Below are 27,653 nucleotides of genomic sequence, written 5' to 3'. Positions count from 1 at the left end.
CGGGGCTTGGGACTGGTAGAGGCTCTGGTGGGTAGGTGGGTTCAGACTGAGGGGACTACGGGTCGGCGTTGGGCTCAGCGGACTCGAAACAAAGGACTATCCGGTAGGGTTTCGACTAGGCACCTTCTGGTCAGTGTCTGAGCGGCGGGTCGAGGCTTCTGGGTCAACCAGTGTCCTCGCGGCGCGGTCTCAGCCGGTTTCTCCTCGCTTCCACACAGCCAGCGCCGCGTTGGGGGACCCCGCGCAGCGGCACCTGCTGCTGAGGGACCCCGCGGCCCGTCCAGGTGCTCATGATGGGGCTGATCTTCGCTAAACTGTGGAGCCTCTTCTGTAACCAAGGTGAGAGCGATAGAGCTGCGCGGCGGCTGGAGTCCAAGCCAGCGGGGTCCGACCCGTGAAAGGGGACAGTGGAGGCAGTGCTTTTGGTGGACCGAAACATTCTTAGACGCAGAGAAGTGACTTAGTCCAGGGGGCGGGCAGAAACTCGGTATTTTAGACCTGGAGAATGTGCAGGAGAGACAGAATTCAGAATCTGTCTCTCCCAGAATTCTCCCAGAATCCAGACAGTATTTTTGGATTTTACTGAAGCAAAACGGAAAACACTTAACGATGCCTGGAGGCATGTTTGAGGGCCTGTTCAATTTCAATTAGGCATCCTTGGGTCTGTATTTTGCCCCAGGATAAGCGTTCGCCCTGGAACCTAAAATTCTTTTTCTTTCCTTTTTTTTTTCCCTTCTTCTAAACTCGTGTTTTGTTTTCCATCCTGCTGTGTAAGCCTTTGCACCTTCTTGTTCTCCGATTTCGCTTGCTTTTAAAGACTAGGGAATGAGTTCTTCTATACCGGTTTCCGGAAATCATGCTAACCTCCCCACTCTTACTTAGGCGTTAAAAAAAAAAAAAAAAAACCCTCAGTGTTTAAGTTTTGTGTAACATGTTACGTGTCCGTAATTAGTCGAGAACAAGTTATGAGACAAGTAGAAGTTGCAAGTCCAAAGGGGCAAGAAGTTGTAAAACCTGTTCTGAGTCAGAATGAGATGTGGTGTCTTGTGAAGAGAGAAAATACCCAGACAAAAAAAAAAGGGGGGGGGGGGCAACAGTAAAGTTTTAAGGATTATTTTAGCAGAATGATTTCTTAGTAATTGAAACCAGTTTTAAATTCATCAAGTTTCATTTTGAGGGGCATAATTTTTAAAGCAGTTTTGTTTTTTTTTTTTTATGCTGTTAGCAACTTGTTAGTTAATGTATAAATCGTTTTTCTGGATTTAAGAAGTCGTGAACGAGAATGTGTGATGCTTCACTTGTTCTTTAAACTGGTAAGAACACTAGTCTTTCCAGATTATAAATATAGATAAAATGGATAACATATACTCAACATGGGTAGCCATATATATGTAAGTAAATATCACTTTTCAAGTGATTTCAAAGTGATCAGAATTTAACTATCTGTGGATATTATTTACCAATTTAATACTTATTATTTTGACAGCTTACATGTTCTGAATCTTGTTCTAAGAAATGACTATGTTAAGGAGTGTTTAAATACATAATTGAAAGCATAAAGATTAATAAAGTAATCACTGCTGCTTATCATTCCCCTTAGCTTAACAAATAGAAATTACTGAAGTAGTTGATTTCCCTGTGCACCCTATTCCATTTTCTTTTCTACCTTTTCTGATGTATTACTGCCATTTATCATGTTTGAGGCTTTCTGGCTGAAACTGGAAAGGAGTAAAAAATATAAAGGTAAAATATAGAAAATAAAGGACATTCATGGGCTACATTTTATAGTCACAGAAATGCTTATGCCTCTTAAATCACCATTTCTACTTAGAATTTTTATTTAACTTTCTTGTTGAAAATTTAGAATTAATGGTTATTTAATTTTATTCTCATTCTGCAAAATTTACTCATAGTCCATAAGCCAGTCTTGGGAATTAGGCATAGGAGATAGAAAAATTAAAAACAAACCAAAAAAATACAAACTTCACATGCTCTTAGAAGCACTCAAAGATTAGTAGACAGACATAGAACAATGCAATATGGTAAATTGCTTAACAAGTATTTCTAAAAATGTAGGTGGCATCAAGAATGAAGTGATCATTTTTTCTTAGGTGGTTCCTGGAATACTTTACAGAATAAGGTATACTTGGTCTTAAAGATGAGTAGTAGGTTAGGAAGCGTGCTAGATACACTGGGTAAAATGGGCATACTCTTCTCTGTAGAAAGACTAATTAATACAAAAGGGAAAAAATGAAATACTTTGGTACATTTAAGGAAGGTGAATAGTTTTATTTGGCTGTATAGTATATTGATTTGCTTGTTGCTTAATTAGAGGAGATGAGAGTAAAGAGTTAACATTAGGAACCAAATCACAGAGGGCCTCAATATGTAGAGCAAGCAGTGAGAGCCATTGAAGAGTTTGGTCTTTGGATAATTGTTTAAAATAGGAGAATGATGTAATGAGATTTATATCTTAGTCCAGGGTGGGATTGTATCTTCCATTTTCACCACAATACACACCTAATCCAGAAGTATTCAGTTTGGGTTGTGTATTAGAATACTGCCCACAATCCAATGTTAGACCAGTTAAATCAGAATGAGGGAGGGTGTCCTGGGCATCAGTGCCAAGATAATTCAATTTCCTCTTTGGTTTGGTAGCATTTTATAGCCCCAAGCATCTTTTTTTAAACAGAATATCTTTGGGGGTTAATAAGTATACTAAAACATGTATGTATTATCTAGGTAAAGCAATTTAAACATAATTAATCCTTGCAAATTTGTATTATTTTAATTTTAAGCTAGAAGGTTAATACTTTGACACAGTTATCATTGAAATAATTTCAAAATCTGATTGCCTTTGCAAACATTATTTTATAAAATATTTATGTGTTTGTGTATGTGTGTACTTTCATAAAACATACTTGTGGGGGCTATCTTTAAACTTACCTCTAAAGTTTGACATTTCATTTAACTTTTATAGGCCTGGTCCTTTTTTTTCTGTTATGATTACACACACTGTTCATCAGTTTTTCCTAGTATAATCCAGAAAGACAAATGAAATGAGGTTTTTGTTGTTCATTTTCATAATCAAATAACAATAACATTAATTTCATTAGTCATTTCTTATTGGTGAATTTCATGTTATCATTTGAGCATTGGTATGTAACTTTCTTTTTCTTTTCCTTTTTTTTTTTTTTGATATTGGGGATTGAACCCAGACACACTTTACCACTGATACTATATCCTCAGTTCTTTTTTTCCCCCTTCTCACTAAGTTACTGAAAGCCTCGCATAGTTGTTGAGGCTGGCCTCAAACTTGTGATCCCCCTTCTCAACCTCCTGAGTTGCTGGGATTACAGCATGTGCCACCACATCCAGCTTGATGTCCATCTTTTTATGAGTGTTATTGTACATTTCTAACCTCTTAAATCTTATTTCTTACATTTTTCCCCTTTGCTTATTCTGTTCTTAATTCTGGACTTTTTGCTGGTTTTACATTTACCAAACTTAAACTTATCTGTCTGCTCCCTGTCTTCCAGAATCTTCTAGAACATTATTTATCCACACCTTGGCATGGTTCAGTCCATTAATTTGTTCAGATTTCTGATCACCCCATTCCTTAGAAGACTTTCTTTGTCATTTTATTAAAAACAGCACTCTTCCTGTCTTAACACTCTCTGTGTCTTTACTGTTTTTCTGAATAATATTTTTCTATATCCATAATCATATTATGTTTATTTACTTACTTGTTCTGTTTCTTTCAATGGAAATAAACTTGTGGAATTAACTTGGTCTTATTCACTCTTATATTTCCAGTGCCCGGCAAATAGGTGGTGCTAATTTTTGTCAGTTTTTTTGCTTTTATTCAAACATGAAGTTTTATATTAAAGTAACATATACATTGTTTTTAAAAAGTCAAATAATACTCGTCTTAAACTGATACATATGTCAGTCATGTCTCTATAAACTTTTTTTCTAATGTAACATACTTCCATATTTCTGAATACTACGCCTGTATGGAAATTTTAAACATTATCATTTGCTTAATTATGGTAGAAGAGAATACTATTATGCCTGTTCGATTCCTTCATCATTATAGTATAGGTTTTTCATATAATTTAATCTCTTTTTATGAAGACTAAAGTCTTGTTACCCCTGGGCCATAGCGTGCTTATAATTGTTTCTGTTTTTTCTTTAATATTTTTCCCCCAGTGTAAATAATTACAAAATTGTTTTAGTTTTCTTTGTATGTTTGGCTAAGAGGTTCCTGCTCCAAATCCAGCATTTCCCTCTCTGCTGGTCTGAACTTGTCTTTGCCATTATTGTAAGGTTTTTTGTTTGTTTTCTTAAACCAAGCTACTATATCTCAAGCCCTTTTAGTTTTATTTTTGTTTTTTTGAGACAGGGTCTCACTAAATTGCCAAGGCTCTCCTCAAATTTGTAATCCTCCTGCCTCAGCCCCTAGAGTAGTTCGGATTATAGGCATGACATTTTCAGTTTAAAGATAAAAGATGTAGCTCTTTTGCTGGGTGCTGTGGTGGTGTGTGTCTGTAATCCCAACTTCTAGGGAAGTGGGACAGGAGGATTCCAGGCCAGCCTTAGCAATTTAGTGAGGCCCTAAACATTTTAGTGAAACCCTATCTTAAAATAAAAGATAAAGAGGACTGGGGAAGTGGCTCAGTGTTAAAACACCTCTGGGTTCAATACGTATTACCCCCACTCCACCCCCCGCCCAAAAAAAAAAAAAAAACAGCTCTGTTGGAAATTTTTAAAAATTTTCTCTTAGGGTTTCTTTTCTAGAAATATTATTGATCATATTATGCTAGATTGGTTATCAAAGATTCCTTTTCATATTGCCTTTTTTCCTACCTCTATTTTCTGGGTTATTTCCTTTGTCTTCCAATCTCCCCATGGAATATTTTGGTTCAGCTACTATATTTTGTATATATAAAAGAACTTTTTCTAACTTGCTAAATATTTTCTTACTTTTTTTGTGCCACTGTTCAATTAATATTGTCTTTTCCCTCTTTAGTTTCTTTGAGGTTTTCTTCTGTTCTCTAATATTATGTTTATATTTTTTAATTAGGCTTTCACAATGGAAACTTTACCTTAAGCTCTCTCCTAAGTAATTCCATTGCATGAACACAACTACTGTTTTATATATTTGCATTTTGATGGGTTATGCTATGACTACTCTTAAATCTCTTTGTAGATATTTTTATTTCTCGTAAGAAACTGCTTCATCTTTTGCTTTATATTATCTTTATACTTTTTATCAGCAATGTTTGAGAGTGTACTTGTTCCACATCCTTACCAACATTTGCCATTGTCTGTCTTTTTAATTTTAGTCATTCTGTTGGATGTGTAGTCTATCTCATTTTAGCTTTAAGCTACATTTTTCTGGTGACTTGGGCATGTTAATTTCCTTGTTCTTACCATTTTATATTATATCTTTGAAGTCAGTTCAAATCCATTATTTATTTAAAAACAACATATATCTGTTTATTGTGTAATTTTAGAAATTATTACTATATTCTGAAGTGGGTTCTTTGTCAGATTTATGTTTCGTGAATATTTTTCCCCAATCTGTGACTTTATCCTCCCCCATCCCACCACCATGCAATGCTAGGGATCGAACCCCTGGCCATAAGCATGCTAGGCAAATGCTTTACCACTGAAGTGTACTCCTATCCCCACTCTGTTCATTTTCTTAATGGGAATTGTCCTGAGAAGAAATTGTTAATTTTGGTGAAGTTTTGTTTCTTAAACAAACAAAAGCTCAATAACTTTTATCTTCTTTAAGATACCTACTCCTTTCCTCTGGAAGATTAAGCTAGTATCCTTAGGCCTGTGAACTGCCTAAGACTCAAGTTTCCTGTCAGTAAAATGAGAAATAATACCACTTTCTTATGGGATAATTACAAAGATTGGCCTAGATTATGTATGCAAAATACTTAATGACAATCTTTAGTATCTCTTTTTATTATTGACATTTTTTTCCTTAGCTAAAAGTTGAACTCTAGGGTTTTTTTTTTTACCTTTAAGAATATTACCATGTGAAACCTCTATCTATTACTTCATATTAATAGTGCTATTTTTTAAGTGCTTGTTTACCCTACTTTTAAGATTCTTTGAGTTAAAGTCTTTTTCTGTTCAATTTAATCATGAATATCACATGGTCAAGCATTTAGTGAACTCAATACATGTTGAATAGTTGAATCATCATATCTACATTGCTGGTTTGAAAAAATCGAATCATCCAGAAATGTGGTTATTGTTGGTGGTTAAAGAAAAGGAGAGGGAAGTGAATATAGTGTAACCTAACAGAAATAAGTTCTAGCTTTACTTATGTCAGTAATTTTGTGATCTTTTTTTTTTTTTTTTTTTTGGCGGGGCGGGGGTTCATTAGAGATATATTTGGAGAGGTTCATTTGGAGATGAGATATGTGAGAGAAAGAGATTTCTCAGATTCTACAGTCTATTCTAAACTATAACATCTTATGATTCTATAATTAATATAGCAGGGATAAAGAAGGTTTGAGAGCATATTTATTTTCAAAATTCAGCCATCATTGCTATGTAGACTTTTTCCTCTTTTTTACTAACTTTTTTTCTGTCTACACCTTTGCAATAATTGAAACATATATTTTATAAATATAGTATCCCAAATTTTCTAAATCACTAAATTTGATTCTTTTTTTCCTTTGTTTGGTTTTATGGTTGTTTACAAACTATATCTATAGTACTTGCTCTAGTTACATGGCAGCATTGGGATAGATGTGATATACCTAGAATGTAGCAGTCCCTATTTCATGATATCTTTCTTACACATTAAAATCAGAAGTTGGACATTTGATCTTATTTTAACAATATTAATTTAATATGATAAAATAAATTTTGACACATTTTACAGTTTATTTTTTAATACCACTACTGTTTAGCACCCATGGTGCTAGTCTATTGGGCATCAATTGGTATTGTATACTAAAACTATAAATTCTTTTTCCACTGACTAAAAATTTAAAAATCGAGGAGAAACTTTTTCTTTCTTCGATTTTTTTTTATTCCACTTTTTTCTTTGAAGTTTCTTTTTTCATTTTTATTAGCCATTGTTTTTTAACCTGCTCTTATTTACAAGCAAGGGGTCTTATTAATTTCTTTTGGATCCTCATTGTGTGTAGTCTGTGTCTCTGTACTACTTACAAAATAAAAAAGTGGACCAATTTTTAAAGAAATCCAAAAGAACTAACACCATAGCCAAGAATACAAAAAAGTTCATCAAAATTAAAACTTTGAGATTGAAGCTTTCCTTCATTTAGTATAAATAAACATGCATTATGTTGGGGTCTGGAGATGCATAGATAAATAACATTGGAAGATTCTCTCCTGGCTTCTTGTTGGAGAAAGAAGCACAATTTGGTTTCCAGGAAGGTATTTCTTTTCCTTTTTGTTTTCTGGGATTGAAACCAGTGGTCTTAACCAGTGAGCCACATCCCCAGCTCTTCTTTTACATTTTATTTTATTTAGAGACAAGTCTTGTTGAGTTGCTTTAGGACCTTGCTAAGTTGATGAGGCTGGCTTTGAACTTGAGATTCCCCGAGAAGTTATTTCCAGTGAAATGATGTCCTTGGTAATGATCTCATGGTATGCAGACACATTTTTTTAAAGAAAATATTCTAATTTACTGTACCTCTGATAGTTACAGTAAAGTCTTAACCTAAAATTATTTTTACTCACATTCCTATCCCCAACACAAATATTCCTGCTCTGAGCATGGGCACCTTGTATTTTGTGACAGCAAATTGATTTTTCCTTGAATGGGTAAAAACTTTACTAACCTGTATATATGAACTGAAATCTGATCATCAGCATACTCAATTAGCAATTATTTAGTAGCTTCCTAAAACACAATTTCAACTCTTATGCAACAGAGTGCAGTTTTTTTTAATTGGTTTTTAATCAATGGCTTTTGAACTGCTTTTATTCTTACTGTACAGATGATGATAAAGATATTTTTTCAGAACAAAGATCTAAAACATTATTCTGTGCTTTTTAAAAGCTCATAGGTATTGCTTTATAGATGATGTTCTCTTGTAGATTGATTCAGATTGTTGATGGTAATTTTAACATCAGAAGATAGAATTCACTTTATTTGAAGGATAATCATGTGTACCTTCATCATAAGAGTTGAAATTGTGTGTTTTAATTGCCAGAATTCCTTGTCAATGTGGGCTAGAAGCAGTTTTATACAACTTGATTGAAATCTATATGCTATTCACCTTCAAGGTTTGTCACTCCTTAATTCACTTTGGAGACCAACCTTTGGGAGACCAACTTACAAAATGATGCATGATTTATGAGTTTTACTGTTAGGCCTTTAATACTCTAGTTGTTATCATCATCAAAAATGTGAAACAGAATTGTTTGAAAATGGCTCCAGGGTGGGGCACAGTGGTGCAGGCTTGTGATCCCAGCAGCTCTGGAGGCTTAGACCAGAGGATCCCAGATTCAAAGCCAGTGTCAGCAATAGCAAGGCACTAAGCAACTCAGTGAGATCCTGTTTCTAAATAAAATATAAAATAAGGCTGGGGATGTGGCTCGGTGGTTGAGTGCCTCTGAGTTCAGTCCCAGGTTCCTCCTGCCCCGACCCTGGAAAGAAAATGGCTCCAGGTATTCATTTCATTTTGGTAGTGTCTGTCCATTTTCTTCCCCTGATACTCCTGAGTAGCATGGCATCACTTGTCTAAAGTAATGATTGTCAGAATGATTGTACTGCTTTGGTAGCTTGCAAAAGAGAAGACTTGAAACTTTCAGAGAAATACATAATACTTTTAAGTTTTGCTTACCCTTAGATTAGTGACTTTCTTCTAACTGGTCTCCAGATGCTGAGCAGGTAAAGTTTTCAGCTACTATCAGAATTTAAAATGCCTGTGCTAAGAGTGCTCTTGTTCTTGTACTATAAACAAAAACAAACAGCACAACATGTCAAGAGTGCCTCCATTAGAAATTAGGGGATATGAACCAAAAGAATGGAAAAAGAATTATAGTGACTTACAATAAATAAACTAGTTTCATTTGGTTTAGTTTTGTTTTACAAAGCAGCTTCTCCTATAATGAAAAACCCTTTCCAGAGAACCACATCTACTTGTCCTGCAACATTACAGGCAGTATAGTGCATAAATCATTAGAAGATACAAAAAGTAGGTTGTGATCTCAAGAATTTGCCCATGAATTCTGGGCCTCTTTTTTTTTTTTTTTTTTTTTTGACTGATACAGTATTATTAAGGCTTTAGAATAGGAATATAACCTGAATTCAGGTGAATGTATTATCAGAATTTTGACACTCATCAGAGGTTATCAAGAGAAACAGGATACAAAATGTGCTAAATTGTTGACTTCGAAATAATTTGTATTCTGGTTCTTGTGGCAGTTTCCATACATATCCTGCTTTCTAAGCATTCTGCCCTGGATTAATGAAATCTTTAATATATTCTGTGTGGTATCAGGGGTTTTCTCTTTTTCATTCAAAGGAGATCTTAGATTATGTACCACTTAACAGAATAATTAGACAGGCCTTAAAAAACTGCTTATAAAGAAGTGACTACTTAGTGCATGGCACCAGAAGGAGAAAAGCACTGAATGACTTTTGTTGTACAAAAAAACAATATCTGCACAAGAAAATTGTTGAATTCAGATTGAAAAAAAAACACTAAAGACTTAGTAACTACTTATATTTCTCTAAATTAGTAGAAGTAATGAAAAACTAGTTAAAAGTATGTGTGTCTTGGTAACAGAAATTATTGCAGTTTTCAGCTACAAGAAGGATTTTTAAAATTTTTTATTCTAAATTATATATGACAGCAGAATGCATTACAATTCATATTACACATATAGAATTTTTCATATCTCTTGTGTGTACAAAGTATATTCACACCATTTAGGTCTTCATATATGTACTTCAGGTAATGATTTTTAAGTAGATAGAAGAAAAGTATCCTGGTACATGTAGGTAGAAAATCACAAGTAAACACAACTTGACAAAAAGCTAACTTGATTAGCAGAGACTTTAAGTAGCTGTGTAAAGCAGAATCATGTTTTGTCTAGATTAATGTTTGTACCCAAAGTGACTGGGTTCTTCTAAATTTTTCACTAACTCATCTCCCACATTCTTTTTCAAAAGAACTAGTTAGAAACCCTTTTAAAAGGTTGATTCACTTAAGGTAGGTCTTTAACATCATAAAGTTTATTTTTTTATTTTAGTAGTTCAGAAGTAGAAATACAGTAAATAATTTTCATTAATAGGCTAAGTAATAATCATTGTTGAACACGTGTAATTGTTGTATGAATACATGTAATTGTAATATGCAACAATATTAAATGTTTATGGTTTGCTTTCTTTCTGTAGAACACAAAGTAATTATAGTGGGACTGGATAATGCCGGGAAAACCACCATTCTTTATCAATTGTAAGTATGGTGTTTAATAGTTTTTAGTATTTTAGTTATTCAAACATTTTGTAATTAACAAGAATGAGATGCCATTTTTATTCATTTTTCAATATAGTAGAAAGACTTAAATATATGTTTTTTCAGCATTTTACCAAAAAAGCAAGTAAAATAAGTTGCCATGTTTTGATAAATATATATTTCTACAAGCACTTTCTGTTTTCTGTCCTTAAAAGAAAGAACTAATGTTAAACTAAAATAAATAAAACACAAATTATAGCACTGGATAAGTGGATAAAGTGTATTTCACTTAGTCCTTTCCACACCAGGCTTGATATTTCTGGGAACTTGCTACTCTCCTGACTAATAGCTTTGGAATTAGTTAGCATAACCAGACTTGTCTGAAGTACTGAGGATCAAAATATTGCTTTATTAGTTCACAAAAGGGAGAAACTTGAAACTTTAAGAGTAATACATTAATGCTTTAAGGAAATTTAATTAAGAGTTCAATTCAATCGTCCATGTAACTCTTATTATTCTGTCAGTGCTAATGCAGTGATCCTTACAGTGCCAATGAGATGTTAACTTACAGAAATGGATCCAGATCTCAAGCATTTTAACAAGTAATAATAAAGTACTTTACAGGATTTCAGAGCTCTCACATCTTCCCACCACATCTTGTGTTAAAAGTATATGAGTCTAGGGCTGGAAGTGTAGCTCATCACAGCTCCTGTCTAGTATGCAGGAGGCCCTGGGTTCAAAACCCAGCCTCACAAAAGAAAAGCAAATGTGCATAAGTCTGTGGCTCACCAGAAATATTCACTTAACCAATACATGTTATTTTTCAGTTACTTTGCTAAAAACTTACTACCTGTGGTTTGTTTCAGAGTTCAGTAACTGCTTCTTTTAACACATTTTCATTCATTAGCCATTGTGTATTTTAATATTTAAGAAGTCTTTAAACAATAAATATAAATATTTAAGAAATTTCTCTTCTTTATTATAACTTTCATGTAGCCTCAAATACACACACACACACACACACACACACACTCAGGAGAAAACTGGGGCTTCCAACACAGTACTTTGTCATATTGTCAGCAAATACATGATGAATCAAATAATTAATGTAACTTAATGATTATTAAGACAGTATAAATATACAGTTCATTTTAAGTAAGATTTTTATTTGCCCATGGTCTTTTTAAGTCTAATTTGGGTTGTACTGCACTGATTTGGCAGGGAGGGGGGCGGGTATCAGGGATTGAACTCAGGGGCACTCAACCACTAAGCCACATCTCCAGCCCGTTTTTGTATTTTATTTAGAGACAGGGTCTCACTGTGTTGCTTTGCACCTCTGTTTTGCTGAGGCTGGCTTTGAACTCGCAATTCTCGTGCCTCAGCCTCCCAAGCTGCTGGAATTAGAAGCGCGTGCCACTGTACCCAACGGCACTAATTTTTGACTGACCTAGGTCTTAAATTTCTCACATAGCCTTTGATGTGTGTGTTTGTGCGTGTGTTTGTGTGTTACTGGGAATCAAATCCAGGAGTTTTCTGCCATGGAACTACATCCCCAGCTCTTTTAATTTTTTATTTTGATACAAGGTTTTGCTAGGTTTCCCAGGCTGGCCTGGAACTTTTAATCCTACCTCAGCCTCCTAGTAACTGGGATTACAGGTATATGCCACCATGCGTATGGATAGCGTACTCTCCAATGGTTGCCATTGCAGACATTGATGTCAGTCACCTAGAAACTTGGTTGAGGATGAGGCATTGGTTCTGACCTAAATAATAAAAAATTGGTGGTATATGAATTTTTTCCCACAGAAATGCAGACTCACACTACAGTGTTCCCTTCTATCCAAATCAAGTTTACATTTCATTCTATTAAAAAAACAAGTCTTCAGCAACTCCGGAGGCTGATGTGGGAGGATCACAAGTTTGAGGCCAGCCTCAACAAGTTAGCAAGGTTCTAAGAAACTTAGTGAGCCTTCATCTTAAAATAAAAAAAGAAAAAGGGCTATGGATGTAGCTCTGCAATTAAGTGCCTCTGGGCTTAATCCCCAATACCAAAAAACAACAACAAAAAAGTCTTCAGTACTTGTTCTTTGTCTAGATCTTTTTTTTTTTTTTTAATATTTACTTTTTAGTTGTAGTTGGACATAATGCCTTTATTTTACTTAACATATTTTTATGTGGTGCTGAGGATGGAACCCAGGGTCTTGCACGTGCGAGGCAAGCGCTCTACCGCTGAGCCACAACCCCAGCCCCCATTTGTCTGGATCTTTATTGGCACAAATGTTCTCCAAGTTTTTATTTTTTATGCTTATGGTTTGTATTTTGAGAAAGGTTTATTCATTCTTAAAATATAGGGATAAAACTTACTTTTCTTCTCAAAATATACAAAAGAGTTTTTATAGTGTTTGTCTTTTTCAACAGCTTAATGAATGAAGTGGTCCATACTTCTCCAACTATAGGAAGCAATGTTGAAGAAATAGTTGTAAAGAATACTCATTTTCTTATGTGGGATATTGGTGGTCAAGAGTCCCTACGGTCATCTTGGAACACATATTACTCAAACACAGAGGTATGCCAAGAATACTTCTGAATTTTAACCAGAAAAAGAAACACAGAAAATAGAATGTAAATTAGGATTATAGACAGTTATCTTTTAATAAGGTTGATTTTTTTTTTTTTTAATAAAGAATTCAGATTTTTTAAATAGAAAAGGCAAGGAAAAGAGTATTGGGAGTGATTATTTACTGAGTGCTTACTGTTAACTAGGCGCTCACAGTTTATTCTTTTAGCAATATTGTCATATCTCCAAGTATTGGAGAAATATAACATTAGGAGAAATTATACAACTTTTTCCAAAATCTTGCAAAAATAAAAAAGGACCTGATTAGGGAAGGAGTAAAGTATAATTTAAAATAAGATTTTCAAATAGCATCGAATGAATATTTAAAATTTTGGTGAGACTGTATTGTAATAATAATAAAAAAAAAAAGATGGGTTTGCAGCCATCCCTCAGAGTTCTCTATCACAATTTGTAATTATCTTATTACTTCAGAGATAGCCTGTGGAACAAATCTGGAATATCTACAGTTTCTGGTTTATTTTTTCTTAGAGGCCAAGTTTTTATTGTTGTTGCTTTGAAGTCATGCAGTGATGTTGAGAGGTTCATCTTGAAAATACTAGTGTACAATTGAATCCATGTAATTTTTCTTTGCAAAGAGGTACTCCTAAGGAATTATTTTCTAAAATGAAGCCTTTTAAAAACTGGACTTGGGAGAAAGTGAAATGGAAAGAATTTTTGGTGTGCAAAAGTTGCCTTTTTAAGAAAGAATTTTTGGTGTGCAAAGTTGCCTTTTTAAGAAAAATATGTATATTGTAATACCATAAGTGTATGTGTGCATATATTCTAATGCAGTGTATAAGTAGTAAACCAGGATGACCTATCTCAAATATTCAGCACTTGTGGTAGTACTTATTTTATTTAGGTTGGGGGGTGGGGAGAGGCAGAAGAGTAGATAAGCAAATATTATTATTATAGGTTAGATTAATATACATTTGTAAGTAAAATAACATTCTGAAGCTAGAATCTATTAGAGAGTATGTGAAGGACAGCATTTCAGCATATAACTTATTTCAACAGCATACTTTTTCCAAAGCTCAGTTAAATTCAGCTGTGAAAGAGCAGTTCACCTTTGAGAAATAGGTCAAATTCTAGATGTTTCAAGTGTACTTAAAACATTTCAGAAGGGTAGTTTTTGAAATTGATGAAACTCTAGGCGACTTTACCTTAGTTCAGAAAAAGATGTTATTACTGATACCATATACATGAAATGTTCTTTCAATAAACTATTTCTGTAAGAATATCAAAATTACTATGAAAAATAAAGGCCTTTGTTGCAACACCAGCATGACACCTAGCATTTGCACTCTTAGATTCCAGATACGGATCTGGTCTGTGTGGTATTTTACTAATCTCTTTGTTCACTCTTGTCATCTTGCTTTTTTTTTTTAATATTTATTTTTTAGTTGTAATTGGACACAGTATCTTTATTTATTTTTATGTGGTGCTGAGGATCAAACCCAGGTCCTTACACGTGCTAGGCAAGCGCTCTACCACTGAAGCACAATCCCAGCCCCTTGCTTTTTGAAAATTCTTTGCATTGAGGTGACTGACATCCAAAAGGTACATTATAATCTAAGGAGTTATAGGTTTTGGTTAATTTCTGACATCTTCCTCTCATTAACTCACATGTAATTCTCAGTATTCTGTCCATTCTTCCTTTGCTGTATTTCTTTCTCTTTGCTTTTGTCTTAAGCCCTCCTCAGTTTATATTTAGATTGCTCTAGTTGTCTCTCCCTAGTTTTAAGGTCATCTCTATAACTTGACTCCATCCTTTCTATCTTATTTTAGATCACCATCTTACTGTACATAATCTTTAGCATCATATAATCTCATTTTTCAAACTTATCTTCTGTATAAGGTGTTTGAGCTAGATGCCTCTTCTTACTATCTTATTTTTACCCAGCAAAGTTGCTTTCATTCTTTGTTTTTATTTTTGTTTGAAGTTCCTTGTATTTTTGTTTACAAGACTAAATTTTTTTCGTGTACACCTTCACCAACGGATTACTCCAGTTTTCCTGGCTCTCTTGCCTTTCTCTCATCTCACCTGCATGATCCTTTAGCATATTAACACCAATGTATATAATTTAACACAGTTTAGCACTTTCTTTGTATGTGGTACTGAATAGAACGCAGGGCCTCACACATACTATGCAAATGATGCATGAATGACCTACATCCACAGTCCCTTTAAAACTTTTTTTTTTTTTTTTTTTTTTTTTGAGATGTGATCTTGCAAAGTTTGAACTTGAGATCCCCTTGCCTCAGCCTCTGGAGTAGCTGTGATTTCAGAAATGCAAACCTTCCCAATACATTAGTATTATTTTTAATGTGTTTAACTTTTTCTTTCAAATAAGTGGGAGACTGACTCATAAATATGTAACTGATTGTTGACTTAGTAAATGAATAATAGAGTAATGTTTTAGTGAAAATGTTATTTAAATTACTGTTTCTTTTTATAAATCAATTTATTCACATTTAAAAGCAAATATCACATAGTATGTATTCAAAAAGCACTTTAACAAAAAAACTTGGTTACAGTTTTTGTTTATTGAAATCATCAGTTATCATCTTGTTATTAACATTTAGTACTCTGTAAGTTCTTTGTGACTAAAAATAGCACTACCTATTTTATAGAAATGACGATGCTATGTGAAGAAGCTACTTATATCACTTGAGTAAATTAGAAAATTTTTCACCATCACGTTCAACTTTTTTTTTTTTTAATTGTCTTCTAGTTCATCATTCTCGTTGTTGATAGTATTGACAGGGAACGACTAGCTATTACGAAAGAAGAATTATACAGAATGTTGGCTCATGAGGTAAGTTTTGAAAACGTATCTTCAAAAACTAATGGTGTCAGATCTCTTATTGGTTTTGCTTTTTTATAATGATTAGTGTGCATTGATATTGGTTATTTCATTAAAAAACTTTACATATTGAAAAAATTTATTTGTTCTTTTTAGATATACATGACAGTAGATTGTCTTTTGGCATATTAAACATTCATGGATTATAACTTATTCTGATTAGGATCCTATTCTTGTAATTGTATGTGATGCAGAGTTACCTTGGTCATGTATTCAAATACAAGGCTAGGAAAGTGATGTCTGATTAATTTGTACTGTCCTTCTCTTTCCTCCTACCTTTCCTTCATTTCCTTCCTTTCTCTAATCCAGTGGACTTCTATTCTTTCTCTGCCACCCTCCCTTGTGGGTTAGCACCCATATATCAGAGAGAATATTCAGCCTTTGATTTTTGGGGACTAGCTTATTTAATTTAGGCATATATTCTCTAGTTCCATCCATTTACTGGCAAATGCCATAAATGTTTTTTATGGCTAAGTAATATTCTGTTGTGTATATATACCACATTTTCTTTATCCATTCATCTCTTGAAGGACACATAGGTTGTTTCCATAGCTTGGCTATTATGAATTGAGCTGCTGTAAGCATTGATGTGGCTGTGTCGTTGTAGTATGTTGATTTTAAGTCCTTTGGGTTATTGACAGAGAAGTGGGATAACTGAGTCGAATGGTAGTTCCATTCCAAGTTTTCTAAGGACTCTCCACGCTGCTTTCCAGAGTGGTTACACCAATTTGCAGTCCCACCTACAATGTATGAGTGTATCTCTTTCCCTACATCCTTGCCAAAATTGTTCGTTACTTGTATTCTTGATAATTGCCACTTTGACTGGAGTGAGATGGAATCCCAGTGTAGTTTTAATTTGCATTTCTCTAATTGCTAGAAATGTTGAACATTTTTTCATATTTTTTTGACCATTTGTATTTCTTCCTCCATGAAGTACGTGTTCAGTTCCTTTGCCCCTTTATTTATTGGGTTATTTGGCTTTTTGGTGTTAAGTTTTTGAGTTCTTATTTGGAGATTAATGCTCTATCTAAGGTGCAGGTAGTAAAAGTTTTCTCCCATTCTGTAGGCTCTCTGTTCATGTTCTTGATTGTTTCCTTTTCTGTGCAGAAGCCTTTTAGTTTAATACCATCCCATTTATTAAGTCTTCATTTTACTTCTTGTACTTTAGGGGTCTTATTGAGGAAGTCAGTTCCTAAGCCGACATGATAGAGAGCTGGGCCTACTTTTTCTCCTAGTTAGACGCAGAGTCTGTGGTCTAATTCCTAGAATCTTGATCCATTTTGAATTGAACTTTACGCAGGGCGAGAGACAGGAATTTAATTTCATTTTGCTACATATGGATTTCCAGTTTTCCCAGCACCATTTGTTGAAGAGGCTCTTTTCTGCAATGTATGTTTATGGCATCTATGTCAAGTATGAGGAAACTGTACATGTGATTCCTTTGATCTGCATGTCTGTTTTTGTGCCAGTACCATGCCATTTTTGTTACGATGGCTCTATAGTATAATTCGAGGTCTGGTATTGTGATACCTCCTTCATCACTTTTCTTACTAAGGATTGTTTTGGCTATTCTGGGCTTCTTATTTTTCCAAATGAATTTCATGACTGCTTTTTCTATTTCTAGGAACAACAATATTGGAATTTTAATAGGAATTTCATTAAATCTGTATAGCGCTTTTGGTAGTATTGCCTTTTTGACAATATTAATTCTGCCTATCCAAGAACATGGGAGATCTTTCCATTTTTCAGAGGTCTTCTTCAATTTATTTCTTTAGTGTTTTGTAGTTTTCATTGTAGAGGTCTTTTCCAGCTGATTCATCATTAGTGTATTGGAATGCAATTGACTTATAGGTGTTGATTGTATACCCTGCTACTTTGCTGAAATAATTTATGAATTTTAGAAGCTTTCTCATGGAGTTTTTTGAATCTTCTGTATATAGAATCATGTCGTTGACAAATAGGGATAGTTTGAGCTCTTTTTTTCCTATTCATATTCCTTTAATTTCTTCTGTCTAATGGCCCTGCTAGGGTTTCGATGACTATATCGAATAGGAGTGGTGAAAGAGGGGATCCCTGTCTTGTTCCAGAGTTTAAAGGGAATATTCAAGTTTTCTGCATTTGGCATGATATTGGCCTTGGGTTTAGCACAGGTAGCTTTTACAATGTTGAGATATGTTCCTTTTATCCCTAGTTTTTCTAGTGTTTTGAACATGAATGAATGCTAAATTTTATCAAATGCTTTTTCTGCATTTATTGAGATAATCATGTGATCTTGTCTTTCAGTCTGTTGATGTAATATATTATGTTTATTTGGTTCTGTATGTGGAACCAACCATGCATCCCTGGATTGAATCCCACCTGATCATGGTTCATTATCTTTTATATATGTTTTTGTATGCTATTTGCCATTATTTTAAGAATTTTTTCATCTACGTTCATCAAGGGTATTGGTCCGAAGTTTTCTTTCCTTGATGTGTTTTTGTCTGGTTTTGGTATCAGGGTGATAGTAGCTTCATGGAATGAGTTTGGAAGGGTTTTCTCCTTTTCTGTTTCATGGAATAATTTGAGGAGGATTGGTTTAAGTTCTTTGAAGGTCTTGTAGAATTTGGCTGATTAGCCATCTAGGCTTAGACTTTTCTTTGCTGGTAGGCTTTTGATGGCTTGAAATTTATCTGTTTAATTTTCTATATCCTCTTGATTCAATTTAGGTAGGTCATGTGTCTCTAGAAATTTGTTGATGTCTTCATGATTTTCTATTTTATTTGAGTATAGATTCAAAAAAGTCAATGAAACAAAAGGTTGGTTCTTTGAAAAAATAAATAACATTGATAAACCTTAGCCAAGCTAATGAAGAAAAAGAGAAAAAACTCAAACTACTAAAATTCCTGATGTGAAAAAGGAAATATCACCACAGTCATTGCTGAAATACAATTGATAATTAGAAGCTACTTTGAAAACCAGTATTCCAATATATTAGAAAATCATGAGTACATATTGAAAATCTTGACATCAAAATTTGATTAACTTTTGCAAACATTGTAAAAGCCTAACATTAATTTATAGGCTACTACTCTTTCTGCAGTGATTTTTCCATGTTGAAATTACTTACGTATGCCTTAGAATAAATCGTGATAAGTGAGATATGAAAAAAGAAAACCTTTAGTCTTTCCCCAAGTATTTATAATCATTAAAGTATTTAATGAATAATGAGATCATTGTAACATCTCTTTTTTTTAGATTTTAAAAAGGTTTTGTTTTTGTAATTAGTTATACATGACAGTAGAGTGCATTTTGACACATCATACATACATAAATGGAGGATAACTTCTCATTCTTCTGGTTGTACATGATGTAGAATCACATCAGTTGTGTAGTCATATATGCACATAGGGTAATAATGTCTGATTCATTCTACTGTCCTTTCATACTCCGTACTTCCATACTCCCCCACCTCCCGTCACTCCCCTCTAACAAATATTCTTAAGAAACCTTTTAATCTGATTTTTCTCTCAGAGGTGTCCAGTATCCTAAAAGTAGTGATTGTTATTTCTTTGCTTATTTTTATACTTTTACTGTGTTTTACTGTACTTTAAGTTGTAGGAAATATATTCCATGTTCTTTAAACCTTTTATACTTATAATATGTATATGTTTTTGTTACTTGCAGTTCTTTTCACAACATTGAAATTTAGCCATGTCTGTATTTGAGATTCTGGTATATTTTCTTTTTTATTTTTTTCTCGTACCAGGGATTGAACCCAGGGGCACTTAACCACTTAGCCCTATCTCTATCCCTTTTTTATATTTAAATAGAGACAGGGTCTCACTGAGTTTCATAGTGCCTCCCTAAGTTACTGAAGCTCCTTTGAACTCAATCCTCCTGCCCCAGCCTCCTGAGCAGCTGGAATTACGGTTGTGTACCACCAAGACTATCTGTATATTTTATTTTTTATTTAACTCCATTTGCCCAAATATAGAAATAAAACTTTTAACTATCTGATTTATGTTAATCTGTCTTTGTTAGACTGAGCCATTAAATTGTGATTGAGATTATTTTTATTTCAAGAAAATTTTAAAATTAATTATTAGTGCCTGATCATTTTAAAGTAGGGACATTCCATTATAACTGTCTGATAAGTATATTTTACACTCTTACTTCATTATTTTAGTTTGACTAATAATATCTCACATAATAGAGATTTTTTATTGATCGCAGGATTTAAGGAAAGCTGCAGTCCTTATCTTTGCAAATAAACAGGATATGAAAGGGTGTATGACGGCAGCTGAAATCTCTAAATACCTCACCCTTAGTTCAATTAAGGATCATCCATGGCACATTCAGTCTTGCTGTGCTTTAACAGGAGAAGGGTAAGTTAATCAACCTGAGGGGAGATATGGGTCCTTTCAACTTTTTTAGGCAAAACTGTTTCCTTCTTGGATCTTTATTTTTATATTGTATCTCTTAGACTTAGAGGGTTAAATGATTTTAGTAAGCAAAATTATAACTTTTTAAATAATTTTTAATATGAATATAATATTTAGCTAGAAAAAAACAATAATTTTTATTTTATCTATTTATTTTTAATTCTAGAGATTGAACCTAGGGATTCTTTACCACTGAGGTACATTCCCAGCCCTTATAATTTTTTATTTTGAGACACTATCTAGCTAAGTTATACAGGCTGACCTCAAACTTGAATCCTCTTGCCTCAACCTATGGAGTCACCAGGATTGCAGGTGTGGTTCACCATGTCTGACAGTAATAAGTTTCGAATTAAATTTTTACAGTCCAAAGTTTTTATTGTTCATTTGTTAACTTTTATAATTTTTTTTTAGAGAAAACTGTTATATCACCTGAACTATAAAGGAACGGAATGTTTAAAGAAATTATACATTTTATGCAAGGACTTATACCCAAGAAGTATACATCTCCTTTATTATCAGTAGCCTTTTTGGGAGACAAGAAATGTTTCTAGACAAGAAACATTTGAGACAAATGCCATTGTGGTGTAGTCTTTTCTAAGAATTTGAAAGTGGATATTAGGCCAAGGTGTGTTATATGTAGATTATATAGTTTATATCTAGGAACTTGTTTTTCTTCAGATCAACCTGACTTCTCCGTTTTCTCCTTAGAAATGTTGCAGTATAATATATATGTTATAGAAATGCTTTGACCCATGATTTTAAGGTTGTTTGTAGGTATTTCATTCTTTAGAGTTTAAGAGGGTAAGGTGAAGTTCTTGCCATTTTTTTTTTTTTTTATTTCAAGTGGTTTTAGTTAAATGGGAGGGGTAGTCTTCATGTCAAAACTGCCAAAGCTATATCTTTAAGATGAAAGTAAAGCAGTTTCCCACATTGACTCATAATGATTTAAAATCATTTTAAGTGAATCTTTCATTAATTTTAAAAATACTTCTTTCTTTGTGTAGGTTATGCCAAGGTCTAGAGTGGATGACCTCCCGGATTGGCGTGAGATAACTTTTTAGCTTGAAAGAGACTGCTCTATTTATTCTATGACATGAACATTTTTCCTAGTACCTTTAGCTGCTGAGGCAGCAGCATGTTTAATTTATAACAACACAAACCTCTATGAGCAACACTTGAATCAAGTGCAGCTGAACTGGAACATAAAAGATTTTTTCTTAACTTTTTTTAAATGCACTAATCTTCAGTTGGATGAACATAATGCATAACTGTTTTCAGCAACAGAACTCTTCTGACTGCTTATTCTGTATTCTAATTATTCAGTGACTGCCTTGTAAAAATGTTTGTCATGTTTAATGTTTCAAAAGTATTGTTATAACCTTTATGAGCAATTTCTTTCCATTCATGATCACTACTCCCTCCTTCCAGTTTTGACAGAATTTTAGTGGAAATTATCAGGTACTACTTCCAAATTTTTCCAGCACTAAATATTTGTTCTTTTTATGAATCATTTATCTTTCTGACAGACTTTATTCTAAAGAAATAAATCTGCCTAGAAGATACATATAAGAAAGATTAACCATTATGAATATTTGCCTTTAATTCCCTCACATATTGCATTTCATGGAAGAATTGTAAGTTGCTATTAGCATGGAAATTAAGTGGACTATTAATTTATATAAAGAAATTGAGTTCACTTTTGTGATTACAACATTTGGTAAAAACTAATCCAGGTAAAATATTTATTTGAAAGCCTGGCATGGATGGTAAATACTGTTGGATTAGTCTGGTAATTTAAGGAATGTCATTATTCAACGTGTATATAATAATCAGAAATTATTAAAGCACACCAGCACTAAAATTAAAATATGACAGCTGAATCTATTTTACTATCAATTTGCAAACAACTCTGTTATCCACAAAATTTCAGCTATTATTTGAAGAAAACAACACATCTGCTTTCCACAGTAGCTAAAGCAGAAGTATGAACAGTCCTTTTTCTTTCTTAAAATTTGGTATAGTGTCTTTCATAGCATTTTTGCCACCAGCAGAATATTAAGAAACCATGGGGCTTTCTTTAAATATTTTCAAGAATGTTGTATGGAGTAGCCTTGAAACAGTTGCCATTTTTAAGTTATATGTACTTCATGTTCTAAAATCTTACAGGAAGCTGCTAAATTTTATCCTAGCTTTTATAACATTACTGTAATACTCAAAGTTAGTATTCTTAACACCACTTAAATTCAGAAATCAAAGTGCAGGAAATGTCATAATCAAAAGTTTATTTTTTGGATAGCATTAAGTTTTTGAGGCAGTTGTCTAATGTGAATATCTGAGCATTGCATATTTTCAATTAAGAGGGAGGACAGGAATTTTAATTTTAATTCTTTTATTTCCAATGTGTGATTTTGCTCTAAAGAAGGTATAGAACATATATTTAGAGAATGTTATTCCATTCTTGCAGTATTTTTTTCTTTGGGATCAAAAATAAGATTCAGTGTTCCTAAGATTATCAATATCTGTTCAAAAGTGGTGTTTTAATTTTAATATTTGATTTGTAAATGAATTTAAATTTTGCTGTTTTCAGGTATATTTAGTTTACTATATTGAGATGAATTAATTTAGATAAACTTGATAACACTTTCCTGATTTGTTTAGTGGTAGTATGCTCTCAAACAGAAAAATGGCCAGGAGCAAGCTTTCTGGACTTTGGGAAATAATTAACTTTATTTTGAACCTTTTAATTAATTATTCTATACCAAGTAGTGGCTAACTTTAGTTTTACTACAACCCATAATCAAGAACAAGTGAGAAAAGCAGATATAAGTCAATACGGATGCTTTGTGGGGTGTGTGTGTGTGTGTGTTTTGAGTGATGGTGGTGGAGGGAGATGAGAATTAAGAAAATACCATTTACCTAAAGCACACTTTGCCTGAATTTCTACTTGGTTTTATTGTTTACCATAAGTACTAAGGATAATTCTCAAATCTATCCTGAGAAAAAGTATGTTTAGTACTTCAGTATTATGAAATAATTATCTGCCTTCATGTATCCAATAAGATTGGCTGGTTCAGTTCTCTTCTATCAAATTACATGGTTATTTTTTATATTACCACTTCAGCATTATATTGAAAGTGTTTTTAATAGTTGATTGTATTTTGTCAAACAGCTATACTAGTAGAGTCTAAGATTCGCTATTTAATTTTCTAAATAATTTTTTTAAACCGTTTTGTTATTTTTGGATTTGAAGTGATCTGTGTTAGCTGTTTGTTGAGGAGGCAGTCATCATTCAAGTAGACTTTGTGCCAATGATTGGGAAAAGTTCAATTAGGATGTTCATACAAAACTTTTTAAAAGGTTTTCATCAGATCTTTCCTGTTAAATAATATGAAAACTGATCATCCTTTACTCCAAGAGAATGTCTTGACTTAAGCAAATATCTAATACTGAAGCATTGATTTTATTCATTATAAACAGCCAACAGATATTATTTGAAAAATGTAAATTTGTGATTAGTGCCTTTATTCATATTTAAGATAAGTTCTTAATTTTGTATTATACCTGCTCTTTAGAAGTCTGATTAGCAGCTAATTAGTTCAACAAGGGAATAATTTGAGCTTTTATCCTCTCTGTTCACATATTGCCTAGCAAAGTTTCTAGTAAGTGGGAAGTAAGAAACCCAACACACATTACCTTCAGGAGATTATTATACATTTTATTTTTAAATGGAGGATAAAGAATTTAAAGTTTTGTGGGTTTTTTTTGTTGTTTGTTTTGTTTTTTAGTTGTAGATAGATACAATACTTTTATTTTTTATTTATCAATGTGATGCTGAGGATAGAACCCAGTTCTTCACAGATGCTAGGCAAGTACTCTACCCTAACCCCAAAGAATTTAAATTTTAAGGAAAATATTTTCATTGTGTTAAAATTAAAATATACTTGCTTTTGCAAGTTCAAATATGGCATCTTTCTTAATTCTGAGATTTTGCTGATTGAAACTCATTTGAGAACTCTTTTAGAATTAACTCTCCTTTTTAATAAGGGAATATACTTAATATTGTTAATGTAATTTAATTTCTTAAAACCTGAAATATTTATATATATATATATATATATACACACACACATAAAATCTATTGAAAACTGAGGATTAAATATGTAATTTTTGCTTTTAGGTTCTTGTGTTAGTATGCTTAAAGGTATATTCTGTATTCATTAGAAGAAAGATAATACAAATTTCAGTGCTGAAAATTTCTAAATGTCACCACCCCTATAGCCATAATCACTTTGATTAAGCATAATTGAACTTTCATTATCTATAAAATAAAGACAAAATAATTATTTTCTTATGGAAGCAGTGAGTAATATAGGCAATGCCATTTACAGTAGCCTCTGAAGAGCCATGGAATGCTCAAAGCAAAGAAAATTTTGAAGAAAACAATAGAAGCTTTTTTTATATATATATAAATCTTTTTGGTCTAGTGTTGTAGGACAAAAATATAGATGAAATTGTTTCTGAATACAACTCACTTAATCCATAACTGTACTTCAGGAAAATGTACTGGTACTATACATATATATATGTATGTTTTATTGGCATTTCTCTTAAAGTCTTAATTTATGGCTTTGAACCAAAAAACTTTGAAATCATATTCATTTATTATTTGATTCCTAACCCCCTTGTCACTCATTTTTTATGCAAACAAGTAGGAAATTAAAGTACATTTAATAACTACTATTCAACTTAAATTGAATTAATGGCTAATGATAATACAAAAGAGAAAACAAGCCATATTGCATAGAAAATAATATTATACTGCTTAAAATGCATTGGTGTATGTTGGAAATAACCTTCTTCTGGGAAATTTATCTTGCTCATTTTCATGGCTTTACTAATTGGATGGAAGTGGTTACTTCAGTTTATTGCCTATAAATGCCACCCCAAACTACAATTCTGTTTAACTTTTTAGTATTGAAAATATACTGTAGCCAGACTGTCCTTGTTTAATAAATGTCTGCATAAATTTGAAACTTTTATAGTCAAGGTTAGGTTTTCCAATAGTGTCTCATCATTATTCATTGATTATAACTGTGAAGACAACCCAAAAGCTAGGCTCCTCCTCAAAAAAGTATAGTTTAAGAATTTTGGGTAACCAAAACTATTTTAGAAAAGATCAATGTGAAAAATATGTTCAACTACTACATTTTAAATTTAGTGGGGGGGGGAGGGGAAATGTGTTCAGGTGGCCTAGAGTCAGCTTTAAATGTATGTACTTTGATGAAATGTTTGGATAGTGTTAATTTGAATGCTATTAGAAACAAATTCTAAAAGTATATAATATTTTACTGTAGAATTAGTTGACCTGTATTATTTTTAATGTGACCAAAAAAATTGAAGACTGATTATGTTTTCAGATTTTGGAATTATAGTCACCTAGAGGCATCTTTTCCTCGCACCCCCCTCCCCCTTAACCAGTAATCTGAATGTTCTCCTGAAAATGAAGAAATAATATAATGTGCTCTGCATGGCTTTTGGAATAAAAAACAAAATCCTAGCCAGGGTCAGTGGCACATACCTGCAATCCCAGCAACTAGAGAGGCTGAGTCAGGAGGTTCATAAATTCGAGACTAGCCAGCAACTTACCACAGCCCTAAGTGACTTAGACCATCTCAGAATAAAAAACAAAAAGGTGCTGGGGATGTCACTAATGGTAAAGTGCCCCTGGGTTCAGTCCCCAGTACCCACCCCTCCACCCCCCACAAAGAAAATGAAGAAGAAAAGAAAGAGGGAAACAACATTCTGAAAGAATGGAAATGTTTTCTTGCATAAACTTGTAAATTTTTAATTAAAAAGTTACCTCATTTTTCAGTCCACAAGGTGCTTTGCTCAAGTTTGTGGGATGTTACACCATCCCATAATACCCCATTTACCCAAACTGTGTTTGAAATATGCAAAATTTACAACTAAGGAATCGAATTACTTAAGAGATTTTTGTTTTATTCTTAATTGTTTATTACCAGCAGGGCACAGTTTTCATTAAAGCAAATGAGCCAATACTCATTCAATATTTAATTAGTTAAATAGAATAAGGGAAAGGAAAATTCTTTAATTTGATTGGTTGTAGTATTCTGTGAATATATTTCCATCAATATTGGTTAAAATAGCAAATGACTATGATTTGATCTTAGTTGTGTATGATTTCTTTGCATGTTTTATCCCATAAAAGACTATAATCATTTTAATCTTACATTTTCCCTCAGGAAATTCAGGGTCTTGAAACTCTCTTTTATTCTCTTGGAGTAAACTTTCAGTGTGGGTTATGAAATTTTTTAATTTTGGATTTTAAAAAGTTGAGCTGCTGTTTCATTGAAAGTGTGAAATGATGGTTGTCATTTTTTTCAGTTATTGGATTGTTATAAACTTTATCATGTTCATCTAGTCCACAGAGCATAGTTTTTTTTAAAAAAAAAAAAAACTAAAAGCAGTTACAGCCTTGCTCTTGCAGTTATTCTAATCAGAGTATAATGATTATAATCACACATTGCCATCTTAACATAAATTGGTGCTTTAGTAAAGAGGAAGCATTAGGTCCCGTATTCAATATACTTTTTGCCTCAGAATGTACATCTACATTAAAATGTGTGTATTTATATTTATGTTCATTTCTTAAAATTTAAATTGTATCCATAAAGGTTCAAGCTTTTTGCAATAGCTCTAACAGTGTATCTTATATCAGCCTGAACAAATACAAATGGCATTATAAGGTCAAAATTGTGAGTCAGACTTCTCTGTGGTCCCCCTGCAGTAGTTCAGAGGAAAGAAAAAATGTCCTTCATACCACAAATTGCTCTGAACCCTAACCAAGCAACTGAAATGTATGCCATTGGTTCAAGATTATAAGCATTAACCAAGAAAATTGCAAAGGTAATTAATGATTCACGTCATCACTTCCTGCAAATGGTTCAAAGCATGTTCTTCTGATGGTGGGTTGTTTCGAAGACATGTTTTTGTCATTTTAATACTTTATTACTATTGTGAAATACATTTTATATGTTAAGTTCAGGTGGCTGGTTCTCATGATTATTTCTACAGTTACGTCATAATGAGTTGCTTGCATGCCTACTTATCTAAGTAAAAGGATGCTATTTGCTCTGGAATGTTCATCTTTTAAACAGGTTTTGGGTCATTTACAATCATGGTGCAATATAGTGTAACATTAATTTGTTTTCAGTCAACAGTTTTATTTTTGTCATAATAAATAATTACTTTTCCAATA

The 27,653-nt window shown here is 33.0% G+C and overlaps 1 protein-coding gene across 2 annotated transcripts; it reads left to right on the top strand.

Moving 5' to 3' along the window:
• Arl5b (ADP ribosylation factor like GTPase 5B) lies at window positions 1-27,653 on the top strand. 2 transcript variants are annotated; one of them, XM_046422998.2, is made up of 7 exons: window positions 1-103; window positions 219-339; window positions 10,406-10,466; window positions 12,885-13,032; window positions 15,819-15,902; window positions 20,166-20,317; window positions 21,379-27,653. In XM_046422998.2, the coding sequence occupies exons 2-7, from the start codon at window positions 291-293 to the stop codon at window positions 21,425-21,427; spliced, it is 543 nt and encodes a 180-aa protein (XP_046278954.1). In that variant the 5' UTR covers window positions 1-103; window positions 219-290; the 3' UTR covers window positions 21,428-27,653. The 2 variants fall into 2 exon arrangements, with proteins under 2 accessions (XP_046278954.1, XP_046278955.1); XM_046422999.2 differs by having other exon boundaries at window positions 22-129.

This window comes from Marmota monax, unplaced genomic scaffold, assembly GCF_021218885.2.
Source record: "Marmota monax isolate L192 unplaced genomic scaffold, Marmota_monax_Labrador192_F-V1.1 WCK01_AAM20220418_F8-fsc00098, whole genome shotgun sequence".
Taxonomy (NCBI): Eukaryota; Metazoa; Chordata; class Mammalia; order Rodentia; family Sciuridae; genus Marmota; species Marmota monax.
This window is presented reverse-complemented; position numbering and strand designations above follow the sequence as displayed.